Raw genomic sequence first — 14,519 nt, forward strand, 5'->3', positions numbered from 1 at the left:
AGCTAGCAGATGGGGTCAGCTACCGGATTAAAGCAAGTGGTCGACTACAGTTGTGGCTAATAGAATTCCAGACTCCATACAGTAAAAGCACATGGTGCGATACAGCTGCACAAGATGGCTTAAGATGTTTTTCCCTTTAGCAGAGTCCAACCCCCCCACCAAAAAAATGACTGTGGGGACTTTTATTCTTCAAAGTATGGTAGATCTTTTTGTCCTCTGTTTGAAGATAAGGTTCTTATTCTGTACCTGCTGCTGTTGGTGAGCAGCTCCGTCCCTCGGCTCCAGAACAGACTTGGTTTAGGGGCAGCTCTGGGCCGGCACTCAATCATCACCTGACCCCCCCTCGCAGCAGGGATCAGCTTCCTGACCGGGTTTAACCTGAAGTCTGGTGCCTGGACTGAAGAGAGACAGGGGGAGAGAGGGGAGGAGGAGAGTAAAAAACAGCCAAGAGGTTCAGTTAAAAATCCTCAGAATCTTTAGCCCAAAGATCCCGGTAATATCAGATTCATACCTTGGACTCTGAGCTCGGCTGTGGAGTAGATGGTGCCGTGTTTATTCTCAGCCACACACTGATACATCCCAGAATCCTCCAGGGCGAGGTTACTGATCTTCAGACGAGGCCCGTTCACCTCTACCCGGTCCTGACAGACAGAGAGAGAGAAGAAAGACTTGGTTCATTTCGTGTGGGTCAGAGGAGATCAGATCGACTTTATTCAAGTGGGTGTGTTTTACCTGTGTGCTGAGGGCCTGTCCATTGCGTAGCCAGCGTACCGACGGTCGAGGTTTTCCAGCAGCGACGCAGCTCCAGTGAAGCTCCGAGCTGATCTCCACCTCTGAGTCGCTCATCACCTGCAACCACTCGGGCTGAGCTGGAGTACAGAGAGGGAAATTTAAAGGTTAATCTGCTAAATCTTCCCTTACCTCGCTCTAGATCAGTGTTACTCAACCCAGCTCAACCAAAGAGCCAAATGGTTGGAAAATACCTTTGAGAGAGCCACGATCCAAATGGTGAAAAGTGGCAAAAACAGCTTGAAGTAGCAATACAAATAAGTTAATGGTGGCACAAATGGTCAAAAAGCAGCAGGATTGGAGTGACACAAATAAGTTACAGGTGGCAAAAAATGGTCCAAAAGGGGAAATACATGGCAAAAAAATGTGAAAAGTGACTAAAATGGGCAAAAAGCAGTCAAAAGTGGCAAAAAATAATGTGAAAAGGGGCAAAAATGGGATAAAGGTGGGAAAATTTTGAAAAGAAAAAGTGGAAAAAAGAAGTGGCGAAAATAGGAAACAAGTGTTATTTAATGGCGAAAGGAGGCCTAAAAGGACAAAAGGGGCCAACACAATTGTGAAAAAGGGCAAAAATAATATTCAATGGCAAAAAAATGGGCAAGAAAATAGGAAAGATGTGGTATTTAATGGAAAAGGTAGCTTAAATGGGCAAAAGGGGCCAAAAAAGTGGTGAAAAGGGCAAAAATGGGATAAAAGTGGCAAAAAAAGGTGCAAAAGTGGGAAAAGTAGGAAAGAGTGGTATTTAATGGCAAAAGTAGCTTAAATGGGTGAAAAGTGGCAAAAAATGTGAAAAAGGGCAAAAAGTTACCCTTTATTAAGGTGTTCTGGGTGAATAATAAAAATTTTGTATAAGAATTGAAAATTAAGACATAAAAGAGCCACAAATAATTACACAGGAGCCACACGCTGAGAATCACTGCTCTAGATTAACCGTCCTGGATTATTATCACAGACACCTGTCCAGGTAGTTCTATTTTCTTGTTACCTTGGACGTTGATGCGTCCCTGGTACGTGTCACTTCCCTCAGAGTTGTATGCCTCACACTCATAGACGCCCTCATCATCGAAGGACAGATCAGGCAGGGTCAGAGTCGGGCCCGCTACGCTGGAACCTGCTTTAGACGGCATCAAACCATCAACCTTCCTCCACCGCAGCTTTGGCACCGGACTGAAACCATAGAGAGGAGCAGTTAGAAATCATTCTAAACCAGACAATAGAGGAAAATAAATGTGTCATTAAATATTCTCCCCGATAGATTTTAAAATAACCCAGGGGTTTAAACATACTTTCCGTAAGCGAAGCATTCTAACTGAGCCGTCTGGCCAGCCAGCCCATACGTCTCCGCTGGGAAACGCACCTTGATGCTGGGAGCTGACTTCCTGGGATTGACTGCAAGAGAGGAACAATATTCACATCGGGAATCTATGCTGGGTGTGATTGATAAATGGTGTCATCAGGTAGTTAGTCCAGCAGAGGGCGCTCTGTCGTCATGGTTAAAAGTTCCCTCAGTGCTGTAGCAGTACATGACTCAGAGGCTGCTTTTAACTTCTCTTATAATCTGTCCTGAGGCAGATTATATCCTCTGGTCTGAGTCTCAGTCCCTCCAGATCAGAGACTCGTGGAGAGACTGAAGGAATCGAGGCAGAGGACCGGTGTGTCTGCATAAATGTGAACTGTATTTATTCTAATCAACATTAACAGTGTGTGGTCTCAGTCTGTGATCACAAACACCTGAACATGAAGAGAAACCTTCTGCAGTTGGGAACAGTCTCTTTATCCATACAACGCTTCGCTGGGCTTTTGAGCTGCTTACTGGACTGTGTAGGCCACCAGTAATTCATGTGACTGTGATTTTGATTGACCTTATACAATGTGAAATGGCTTGTTTTTTAGGTGTAACTTCCGGTAAATAATCTTCAGACTAGGGCTGGGCAATTTATCGAAAATTTGTGTCACAATACCAGTTTAGAACTGTTTTTTGTAGCAGAGGTGTTATACATTATACATCATGCAATCATTTAAGTCAGGGGTGTCAAACTCAATCTCAGCAGGGGCCAGATTCTGAATTTCAGTCTAATTTGAGAGCCTGACAGGGTCAACATTTAACCATAAACTGTCAACCTTATTTTCGACAGTAATAAATTATGGGGGAAAAATTAGCACTGATGATAAGTGATTTTGAGATTAAAAGAAGTCCAAATGATAAGTTTAAAGGCTCAAAATCTGAGATAAATAGTCAAACTTATTAGTACAAAAGGTCAAAACTCAAAATTAAGTGTTAAAATAATATTTTAAAAAAGGAAAATATAAAAAAGAAAGTCAAATTTATGTTTTAAAGGTCAAAATATAGGATAAAATTTTAAATTGTGAGGCTTAAAGGTCAGAATATGAGATAAAAAGTCCAAGTGAGGAGTTGAAAAGGTGAAAATATGACAATTAAAAAATAATGTGTAAAAAAAAATATTTTTTTTTATTAAAAAAAAAAAAATAAAATTTAAAATTATGACCTAAAAGGTAAAAAAAATGACATAAGTCAAATCTAAAAATTTAAAAAGGCAAATATGAGAACTTAAATGAAAATAATGAGTTTGAGTTATTATTGCGAGGTGCAAAATTGAAAAAAAAAAAATGAAATGAATAGACAATTTCTTTACCACATCCTGACTTTTATGTAATTATTCTAGTCTTTGGTTTTTAAATTTTTATGACTTGAGGATTATTTAAATCATCAAGATTAAGTTTACATATTTCTACTGAAAATCTGCAGACTTTAGTGGGACACTTATTATAAATATATATGATCTTGCAGGCCGGGGATAACTGTACAACGGGCCGGATTTTGTCCCCGGACCTTGAGTTTGACACCACTGATTTAAGTGCCACTTTTTTAGAGTAGTCTACAAAAATCCTGCTTTCTCCCTTTTTGTTTGTTTTTCTAATTAAAGTTGAAAATGACAAGTATTGTGCTGGTTATAACAGAATTATTTATTTGACGTGTTTGTTGGAAAATACATAAGATGTGGAACTTAAGAAATAATCGTATATCAAATTGCAATATTTGGGGAAAAGAATGCGGTTAGATTATTTTCCAAAATTGTTCAGCCCTACATCAAACTGCTCACTAACAATCAGTCTGATGTAAACTTTATATGATGGTGGCTGTAAAACATGTTTCTTAAAGACCCTGTAAAGTGAAAACAAATCTGTATTCAGGTTTGTTGTATGAAAGGTCACTGTGTTATGAACCCCCAGGTCAAATTTCAGTCAAATAAAACATCTCTAAGTTTATAAAATTAAGCCTCAAAATCATGAAAAATGAGGCCGTAAAATCTGCTCCAGGATGGTGTGGGTGTGTCTGTTGAATGAGCTGAAGCCAATCTGATTGGAGGAAAACACTCCCACTGTTCACCCTGAAGAGACAAAGTCTGTTCTCCGTCTCAAATCTCTGTTCTGATGCTTTAAATCAGGGGTTCTCAACCTTTTCAGCCTGTGGCCCCAAAAATAAAGGACCAGGGACCCCCACTGTACCTGAAGGTGGCTGAACACAATAGGGGTGGGTAAAAATATCGATTAATCGATGCATTGCAATATTTCCTCCCCCAATTCAATATTGATTCAGCAAATCCTCTGAATCGATTCACCTACTGGCCAGTGGGGGTCGCTGTGTGTGTGATTCGCGTTGTATGGACGGAGGCCGCACTCGACCAAACAACAACCAACCATAACCATTTTATGTGAGGTTTATCACAATTTCCAAGAGGACAGAAATATTATTTAAGTTCACATGCACTTTACTTTTTCAGTGTTTATACAGAACTGTCATGTTTTTTACTTTTGTACTCCATATGCACAATTAAGTTATTATTGTGCAAATTTTTATTTTCAGATGTTTTATTGCTCAAAAATGTGAGGCGACCTACCAAATATGTTCACATGGGCGTGAAAATAATTATTAAAAAATTGTCAACAGGTTAACTGTGTATTTCTACTTCTTACTGAATTGACATTGAAGCACTGAAATCAGTTTCGAATTAAATCAATATCGAATTAAATCAATATCGAATCACAACCTATAGAATCGAAATTGAATTGAATCGTGAGGTTCTTAACAATACCCAGCCCTAGAACACAGTTGTGCACATTGGACAATGGTCATGTGGAGACAAGGCCGTCCTTTAAGGGGGAAATGGCCCAGCCAAACTGGGGGCCAGCAAAATTATGGTCTGTTGTGAAGTTGAGATGTAGTATTTTAAATTTAACCTGAATCATAACCACTCTTATCAAAGAAACAAAAATCATTTACCTGATTTGTGCAGCCTAACCCTTCTTTAAAATGTTAACCCTTTATTTATAAAACAGAATTAGAATACATTAAAAATAGTTAAAATTGGTTAATCATCCTGGGAAAGTTGATGAAATTGGAGTTTAAAAGTAGCAGAAATGGGTTAGAAGTGTCAAAAATTGGATAAAGGTGGCCAGAAAACCCTAAAATGGCAAAAATGGGTTAAAGTGGCAAAAACGGGCATATCAAGAGGTAACAGGTGATTTAAAAAGTGGCTGATATGGCATTAAATTAGCAAAAAGAGGTGGAAATTTGGTGAAATGGGATAAAAAATTGATATAAACTGGCAAAAAAGGGTTAGCTGAGGCAGAAATAGGCAGAAATTAGTTAAACTGGCAAAAATGGGCACATTAAATTGAGAAATGTGGAATAAAAAGTGGTGAAGAGGGGTTAATAGTGGCAATAATGAGTTAACAGAGCCAACAACAGGCAGAGAGTTGAAAGATTTGGTTTAGAAGTGGAAAAAAACAGTCAAAAAAAGGATAAAAAGGGTTTAAAACTGACAAAAAAAATGGGTTTTAAGTGGCAAAAATGTGTTAAAGTTGGCAAAATAGATTTGAAAAAGTGATGACAACGGGTTGAAATCTGGTAAAATTGGTGTAAAGTGGCAACAGTGTAAATTTAAAAAATATTCCTAGTTTTTTATAAGGCATCTGGAGACCCCCACTCAGTGTCTAGCGACCTCCAATGGGGTCCTGACCCCAACGTTGAGAACCCCTGCTTTAAATGATCCATAGACCACTGTGGCTGAAATATTTGGTAAATTTACCTCACAATGAACAAAAGAAACAGCATTTAACTGACTGTTAATTTTCAATAAAGGCAGAGACATCAGCTAACAACAGACTGGACTGAGATGAACTGCTCTGTGATTTTAGATTGGAGTGTTAGGGGCGGAGTCATTCCCCACTGTGGGCTGGTGACATCATGAGCCCACGTATTAGCCCCGCCCACATTAAACCCAGCCAGAAAAGAGGTGAAAAACATTCTAACGGTCAAAATCCAGACTCAGTCACATGTAGATCTCAGTGTTTTCACAAGTTTACATCAACCATATTCCATATTTCACTAAAGTCCACTGCACTGTGCAGCAGCGTCCAATCAGAAAGTAACATCTAATAAAGGGGCGTGTCTTCTAGTAAAAACAGTTCCGTGAAGGCTGCTCTTTTGTGTCTGTGTGCAGTCCTCGGTCCTTTAACCGGTTTGTGATTGGTCCATTTGTAAAGTTTTATTCTGACATTCCTAACATTAAAAACAGTCAAATTCTGAGTTATAATAATGATAGTCGGTATCATTAACCACGCCGCCACTCTGACGTGCTACGTGTCAGACCGCCATCTCATACCGTCAGGCATCACGGTGAGCTGGTTGGCTCGGCTGAACGTGCTCTTGCTGCTGATTTCCAGGTTGACTGTGGTGAAGCAGAAGTAGTTCCCCGTGTCGTTGACCTCTGCTTTGGCGACGAAAAGGTTCCCCGTCACCTGGGACACGAACATGCGACCGCCCGACTTCTTCAGGAAGTTTGGGAACTCGTTCAGGAACCAGCGGTACGACAGAGCTGGGAGAGAGCAGAGCGGATTAGGCTCCCAGAGTTATGATCACTGTTTGTGAATTATTCCTTTATCTTATCCTGGTCTACTTTAAAAGGATATGAGGGCAGGTGTCTGATGACAGCGCTTACCTGGGTAATGAGGAGGGGGCTGACAGGCTAAAAAGGTTCCCGCTCCTTCATATGCCGTCTGAGGGCTCCGGCCGTCTGAGGAGAAGTCATCCAGATCTGCAGGGAGAGAAACAGAGGTAGAAACGAGGTGGGGAAAAGGTTTAATAGAGTAAAATAAACCCTCAGTGGGGTTTTAAAGAATCCTGATTCCTCAGACTCACAGCCAAACTTAAGAACAGCGGCGCGGCTGATGATGGTGCCGCAGCGGTTGATGGCGAGACACTGGTACGACCCGGTGTCTTTGATCAACTCAGGGCTGCTGATCACCAAACTGCCCGCTACTAGAGTGTAGCGCACATCCAGACCCAATGCCACCTCTGTCCCGTTTACCAGCCACCTGCAAGACAACGAGCAGGGCAGGACAGTATTAAAGAGAGAACCTATCAGAACGATCAATACTTTAATATCTATAAATACTAAACGTCAATCAATCAGTCTGTCAATCAATCAATCTTTATAGAGGGTAGGAGTATACCAGAGGAAAATTTGAAGACCATAGCAGACTCACTAAGACCTGGTCCAGGTCTGGGCTTGTCCTACCTTTAGCTTTATCAAAGAGGAAAGTTTAAAGACTATAGCAGACTAACTAAGACCTGGTCCAGGTCTGAGCTAGTCCTACCTTTAGCTTTATCAAAGAGAAAAGTTTGAAGACTATGGCAGACTAACTAAGACCTGGTCCAGGTCTGAGCTAGTCCTACCTTAAGCTTTATCAAAGAGGAAAGCTCTTTCCCAGATCTAACCAGACTCTCAGGTCAAACGTGCTCAGGTATGGTCGCTACCGTCTATTTTGGCGGTCTCTGGTGTCTCTGACCTGTAGGAGGCAGCAGGGTTGGCTCTGGCCTGGCAGCTGAGCGTCACCTTTCCTTCAGTGAGGCCTTCTGGGTAAATGACGCTGCTGGGTTGTTTCTCAAACACCGGTCCGCTGTCGTGACCTGAGACGCAAACGTCTCCGCCTGCAAACAAACAAACAAACGTTTCACACACCAAATACATCAGAGATAAACACAGGAGATCTCACGGAGGAAAAATAATCATGGGTTCAACACATTCAGGTACTTGCCCAAATGATGCTGGCCACGCCCCTTTCTGAGTGAAAATGTTCCATTAACATGAGCAGAGGTTAATGGGATTTAAAAACTTAAAATATCAGTCAAACCGGACAAACAGCGCCATCATGAGATAAACCAGCACCACATACTTTATGTATGTATTTTAAATTACTTGTTAAATGAGATGGATCCAAACTTTTAAAACATCACTAATACTTCAGTAAAAGTCTAAAGCTGCGGCTGTTCTACATTTAACCCCTGCACGCCTCTCTAGTTTCAGACAAAGCTCTCCTTTATCACTCCTGAGTCTTTTAAAGACTATAAACATCTTCTAAAGTATGGATTTTTAATCATTTGGTGCAGAAAACACATCAGAATAGCGTTCAACTGCTTTGCTACCTTTTACTACCATTATATCACTGGTCACACATGTGGTCCGGAGGGCGGGGATGGGAAGGGTCAGCCGCCTGATATGGGAACGACAGCTGAGCTTTGGAGGGGTAAGCTGGGAGGATACCTGGAGAGACAGGGCATGGGCCTGGAGGATGGCTTTACGGAGACCAGAGCAGTACAGGACCATGGCTGAACCCAGGGTGTCCTCCTATACCTGACCCTCTCATATAATTAGTAACTGACAACCAAAATACTACTGATATCTGGATTCATAACGCGTTGATGAATAAAGACTAACCTCCAATTCCCACATACAGCAAATGCACCGCAAAATGCCGGCGAATCGTACTTCGGATAGTTTAACAGCAGTTCTCAACTACTGGATCAGGACCCAAAAGTGGAACACAGAGCTGTTCTCAGTGGGTCATGAATCCGTCAACAAATCTATGGAGCATGTTTCTAAACATGTTTATGTTGATTTTCTTTGTTTCATCAGTCTTTGAGGTCCAACTGCATTTAGTTTTAATCAAATTAATATGATTGGTTGAATATTTTCAAATGTAGGTCGCATTTTTTGATTGAGGATTAGGTGGAGGGTTCTGGGACTAGCCTGGTAGAGAACCACAGATATAGATGATGCTCATGAGGATAAATTTCTACTCAGATGTTCAAACATTGAGTTAACGGCGTACGACTGCCGCTTGTGTTTGTGAGCTCAGCACTGTGATAAAGAGAAGGTTTGACTGTTCTGTAGGAATGTTAGGAGCTCTGTGGTGATGCATGCCTGCAGATCTCAGTAGGTTAACTCCAACATGAACAAGAGACGGTCTGCATCCATCATTCAACAGATCTGAGCTTTATTTCAGTCCTGAAGGAGAGATGGAGGTCATTAAACTTTAACTACATGAACCTTCATGTTAAACTCTGACTACAAGAATGTACTGCTGCAGCCAGGAGACCTCTCTGATACAGCCCTCTCCCATACAGACCTCTCTGATACAGCCCTCTCCCATACAGCCCTCCAGTCAGTAACCAGCTTTTACTTTTCAAAATAAAAGATGCCATCTGGTAACTGTGGGGTAAAAACTTCTAATTTAAAAACAAAGGTTCATGTCTGGTTGCACTGTATGTTTAGTTCAATGATGATATTTCATAGTAAAATGAGAGGAAAACCTATAATTTTCAAAATAAAAGACCCTGTCTGGTTGCCTGAAATGTACTTATGTACATTTTTAAATTCAATTTCATATTAAATTTGGCTGATACCTCTGATTCCAACACATTTTTTTCCTTCCATTGTTCCTTGACAAGACTCAACGGCGTTAACACTGCATCACAATGACTTACACAAACGCCACGCTAAAGAACATAAAGTCGAGGGATTTTAACTGTTTTAACAGATTATACAGAACCAAAGCTTGGTAAATTTCCTTGTCTTATCCTGTCATATTTGCTCATTGAAACCTCCCTAATCTGAGTCTTACCCTGGGCCGTGGTCAACAGCACTGAGCTGAACATCAGCAGGATCAGGAAACTCTCCATCTTTGGATGATCAGCTGATCTCAGTAGAGGAAGAGGAGTCTGGTCTGAGTCTGTGCAGAAAACAAGAGAAAGAAAACGAGGTTAACTCTGAGCTGCAAACATGAAGATTCTGGGGTTATAGAAGCATGTCTACAGGGTTTATGTTTCTTTAGGAAATAATACTGACTTATAATTCAGCACACCACAAGGGGGCAGCAATGCTCAGACCAGGAAGACAGTAAAGAAAAGAAAAATCCACGAATGTTACTAAGAAAAGTAAAAATTATGATACTTTATGTTTGATAGTGTTGACGACATAAATGTTCACACCTGATCAGTACCAAGGAAACAAAAATAGAAATACTGGCCAATTTTTGGATTGATTTGTGATCATCAGATTGATTGGTTGACTGAGATAGAGACTAAGATGACTGAACAAAGAGATAAAACAACAAACACTTCTTCTAAACAACAGGAAAGCATGGATCCATCCTGCCTTGTATCAACGGTGGGGGTGTAAGGGTGTGGGGGAGATTTTCTGGGCACTCTTTGGGCTGCTTACTCGAATGAGCATGGTTTAAACCCCACAGCCTACCTGAGTAACGCTGCTGACCATGTCCATCCCTCTATGACCAAAGTGTACCCATCTTCTGATGCTACTTCCAGCAGGATAATCCACCATGTCACAAAGATCAGATCATCTCAAACTGGTTTCTTGAACATGAGAATGAGTTCACTGCACTCCAATGGCCTCCACAGTCAGCAGATCCCAGTCCAGTAGATCACCTTTGGGATGTGGTGGAACGGGAGATTCACATCATGGATGTGCAGCCGACAAACCTGCAGCTACAGTGTGATGCTATCACGTCTATATGGACCAAAATCTCTGAGGGATGTTTGCAACATCTCGTTGAACTATGCCACCAAGAATTAAGGCAGTTCTATAGGCAAAAGGAGGTCCCACCTGATGTTAGCAAGGTGTAGCTAATAAGGTGGCTAAAGGCAAAAGGAGGTCCAACCTGGTACTAGCAAGGTGTACCAAATAAAGTGGCTATAGGCAAAAGGAGGTCCAGCCTGGTACTAGCATGGTGTACCTAATAAAGTGGCTATAGGCAAAAGGAGGTCCAGCCTGGTACTAGCATGGTGTACCTAATAAAGTGGCTAAAGGCAAAAGGAGGTCCAGCCTGGCACTAGCATGGTGTACCTAATAAAGTGGCTATAGGCAAAAGGAGGTCCAGCCTGGTACTAGCATGGTGTACCTAATAAAGTGGCTATAGGCGAAAGGAGGTCCAGCCTGGTACTAGCAAGTTGTACCTAATAAAGGAAGTGTAATTAACCACGTCATCTGCATGGCGCTGGATTGGGGAATTGGGAAGAGATTTTGTTAGCAGCAAACTCCAGATCTGACTGAACGCCCAGGTGACAGGTGATGGCTGTGATGAAGGTAAGAACTGAACCAGGGGAGAGCGCTGCGTGAGGGTCCAATGGCATAAAGTTTGTCCAACTAGAGATAAACTGTGTCAAAAGCCTTGATGACATCTTTATATATGGCACCCATGACATTAATGTGGTCTGAGGCAGGTGTGATGTCATCAGTGAGGGTCAAAAGTAGGGCTAAACAATTTGCAATAATAATCTAATTGTGTTTTTTTTCCCCCAAATATTGCGGTTGTGGTTTAATATGCGATTATTCTTGTGTTAATCTTAAGTATTTTTTTGACAAATTGAAGCAATAAATAATTCCATAAATAAGACCATGTGATTGAAAACAATGAAAATATTTTCGAAGCAATCAATCCACAGTAGCATGAATCTGAATGTGAGGGTGCAACAAGCTTTAAGCTATAAAGGAGGCTGCTGGGGTGGAGGAGGTGAGGCTGGCTACCAGCTGAGGTATGACTTTCATGAAGTAACGCCAGGGTTCATCAGTTTAAGATAGAAGGAGCTAACTATTTTTGCTCATACTGCAAAAAAATGACCCTTGAATGTTTGTAAATGTACATAAAATCTCTGCCACTGCAAAAAAAAAACAAAAAAAAAACCCTGCTATTCTGACACATTTCAAGTTAAAGAAATACTGCAACTTCCGCGGTTTGAACATTTCAGCAGGCCATATTGTGATTTAATCTAATTTGTGATTAATTGCCCAGCCCTAGTCTAAAGGGCTGTGGTTGAAAAGTTGGGATTAGTCTGGGGATAAAACTCTGGAGTCACTGATGTAATGGGAGAGTCCATTAAACACTAATGTCTCCAAAGTTGTGATTACAGACAAAGGAGAAAAAACAGGGAGGATTAATCTTCAAAAATCTATCATTTACTTTATTTTCTAACAGCACTGACTGACTAATATTGTAGTTTTTCATCATAATAAAGACATGTTTGTTTATTAGTCCGGTAATACATGATTAAAAAAACACCTGCTTAAAAAATCAGAGGTTTAAACAGAGAAACAGTCTGTTTATAAACCAGATCTAATAAATCAGTGGTTTTTAATTTCTCTTACATTCATTTAATCCTTCAGTTGAGGTGTTTGGTCTTTGTAATGAAGACGTTTCTTCTTCATCCATTCAAATAAATATCTGTAAAGACTTAAAGCCTCATAAATGCCGCCGTGCTCCAGCAGACGTGTTCAAACAAAGACAGTCTTATTGAACATCCATACAGTCTGATATGACATGAATGTTTCATGCATGTTGAGGAGGGAGTTGAATATTTTAACATGTTTAACCTGCTGGCCCCGTCAGACGCAGCGTTTCAGACGTTCTGACGGTCTGAGGAGAAAAGGAAAGGCAGAAACATGAAATATTAAAGAATAAAAACAGGACGTTAGGAACCGTCAGGATGTGGGACAGACAAACAGCGAGGAGTTTCAGATTTAACAGAGTTCAGCTGAAGGTCGGAAAAACGTCCCAAGACGTCCCGGCTGGTTTCCTGTCAGCGTGTTGTTTAATCCTCGTCCTCGTTCAGACCTAGTCTGCCTCCTGAAGGCTGTTAGAGTCTCTGCACACCAAATGTTCGCTCAACAACAAGCACTCATCTGGCTGCTCCAAACACTTGTTGTCAGTGAGTTTGAAGGCAAACAGAGGAGGAAAATGACTACATCTGACTCCAACATATCTCACCGTTTATCAGAGGACAGGAGAAAACGCCGCAGACCTCAGCAGCACCAATGATTTTAGAATCTGAATCACTGATCCTCAAAATAACGTCGCTCCTGATGTGCATAGAAGGGGGGGGGGCGATAAAATTCGGCTCCAAATTATTTGCATATTTGTGCTGTTAACTGGCGTAGCCCTTTAATTGTAAAGGCTTTAGAGTCCGTCTCATCCTGATGTTTTCAGTCAAACAGGAGACACCATGAGAAAGAGGCAGATGGAAACTTCTCCTCCTCAGACGGCCACATGAGGACAACTTAGTTTAGCTTTAGCTTTAGCTTCTGCTGGGATAGTTTTGGAGATATTTGTGTCTAACGAAGTTTAAGGAATGTGCGTTACATTTGAGGTTGTATTACTACATTTTTAGGAAATGTGTTTGTATATTTTGGGGAATTTGTTGGTATTTCTCAAGCTATTTTGGGGAAATTTTAGGGATATGTTTGTATATATTGTCGAGAGTTTTATTGGACCTTTTTGGATGGGTTATCTTTGAAATTTTGGGGAATTTTCATGGGAATTTAGGAAATTTCTGTGAATGTTTGCAGTCATTTGCTTTGTTTTTTTTTTAGGTATTTCCATGGAAAATGGGGGATTTATTTGTACTTTTTTATTGAGAATTTAATGGGGTAGAGGGGTAATTAAGAATTTTAACAGAGATGAAAGGGATCTTTTGGCATATTTTGGGGAATTTGCTGGTATTTCTCATGTATTTTCAGAGAAATTCTGTGGATATGATTTTTGTATTTTCACGAGTGTTATTTAAAATTTTGGATGGGTTATCTTTGAAATTTTTTGGAATTTTCATGGGAATTTAAGAAATTTCTGTGAATGTTTGCAGTCGCTTGCTTTCTTATTTTGGGGTATTTTCATGGAAAATGGGGGATTTGTTTGTATTTTTTTATTTTATTAAGAATTTAGCGGGATAGAGAGGTATCCTTTGAATAAAGACTTGATAGAAATTAAGGGATTTTTTTGGATATTTGGGGGAATTCGCTGGTATTTTTCAAGTATTCTCAAGGAGAGTTTAAAAATATATTTGGATGTTATCTAGAGTTTTATTGGAAGTTTTGGGATGGATTAGCTCTGAAATTTATTGGGCTTCTAATGACAAAATTAGGGAAACTGTATAAATGTTTGGGGTAACTTGCTTTGTTATTTTTAGGTGTTTCTGTGGAAAATTGGAGATTTATTTGTATTTTTTTATTTTATTGAGAATTGAGTGGGGTAGAGGGGTATCCTTTGAATTAAGAATTTTAATAGAAATTAAAGGGATTTTTTGGCATATTTTGGGGAATTTGCTGGTATTTCTAATGTATTTTCAGGGAAATTTTGGGGATATGTTTGTATGTTTTTGAGAGTTTTATTGGAAGTTTATAAACCAGGACTTATAAATCTGTTGTTTTTAATTTCTCTTACATTCATTTAATCCTTCATTTGAGGTGTTTGGTCTTTGTGATGAAGACTTTTCTTCTTCATCCCTGCCTTTATGCTTTTCTATCTTACCTTTTTAAATAAATATCTGTAAAGACTTAAAGCCTCATAAATGCCGC

General features: G+C 40.2%; 1 protein-coding gene across 1 annotated transcript in view; it reads right to left on the minus strand.

Moving 5' to 3' along the window:
* Positions 1 to 14,519, minus strand: part of cntn2 (contactin 2) — a 56,492-nt gene that overhangs the window by 21,839 nt on the left and 20,134 nt on the right. The window contains exons 2-11 of the mRNA XM_041782973.1: positions 9,778 to 9,885; positions 7,663 to 7,804; positions 7,013 to 7,188; positions 6,813 to 6,908; positions 6,477 to 6,689; positions 2,076 to 2,178; positions 1,775 to 1,956; positions 733 to 869; positions 512 to 641; positions 247 to 397 (exon numbers count right to left, since the gene is read on the minus strand). Of these exons, the coding sequence (XP_041638907.1) occupies positions 247 to 397; positions 512 to 641; positions 733 to 869; positions 1,775 to 1,956; positions 2,076 to 2,178; positions 6,477 to 6,689; positions 6,813 to 6,908; positions 7,013 to 7,188; positions 7,663 to 7,804; positions 9,778 to 9,835 (1,388 nt within the window). The 5' untranslated portion in view covers positions 9,836 to 9,885. The remainder of the gene's footprint in view (positions 1 to 246; positions 398 to 511; positions 642 to 732; positions 870 to 1,774; positions 1,957 to 2,075; positions 2,179 to 6,476; positions 6,690 to 6,812; positions 6,909 to 7,012; positions 7,189 to 7,662; positions 7,805 to 9,777; positions 9,886 to 14,519) is intronic.

This window comes from Cheilinus undulatus, linkage group 3 (genome assembly GCF_018320785.1).
Source record: "Cheilinus undulatus linkage group 3, ASM1832078v1, whole genome shotgun sequence".
In the NCBI taxonomy this organism is placed as follows: Eukaryota; Metazoa; Chordata; class Actinopteri; order Labriformes; family Labridae; genus Cheilinus; species Cheilinus undulatus.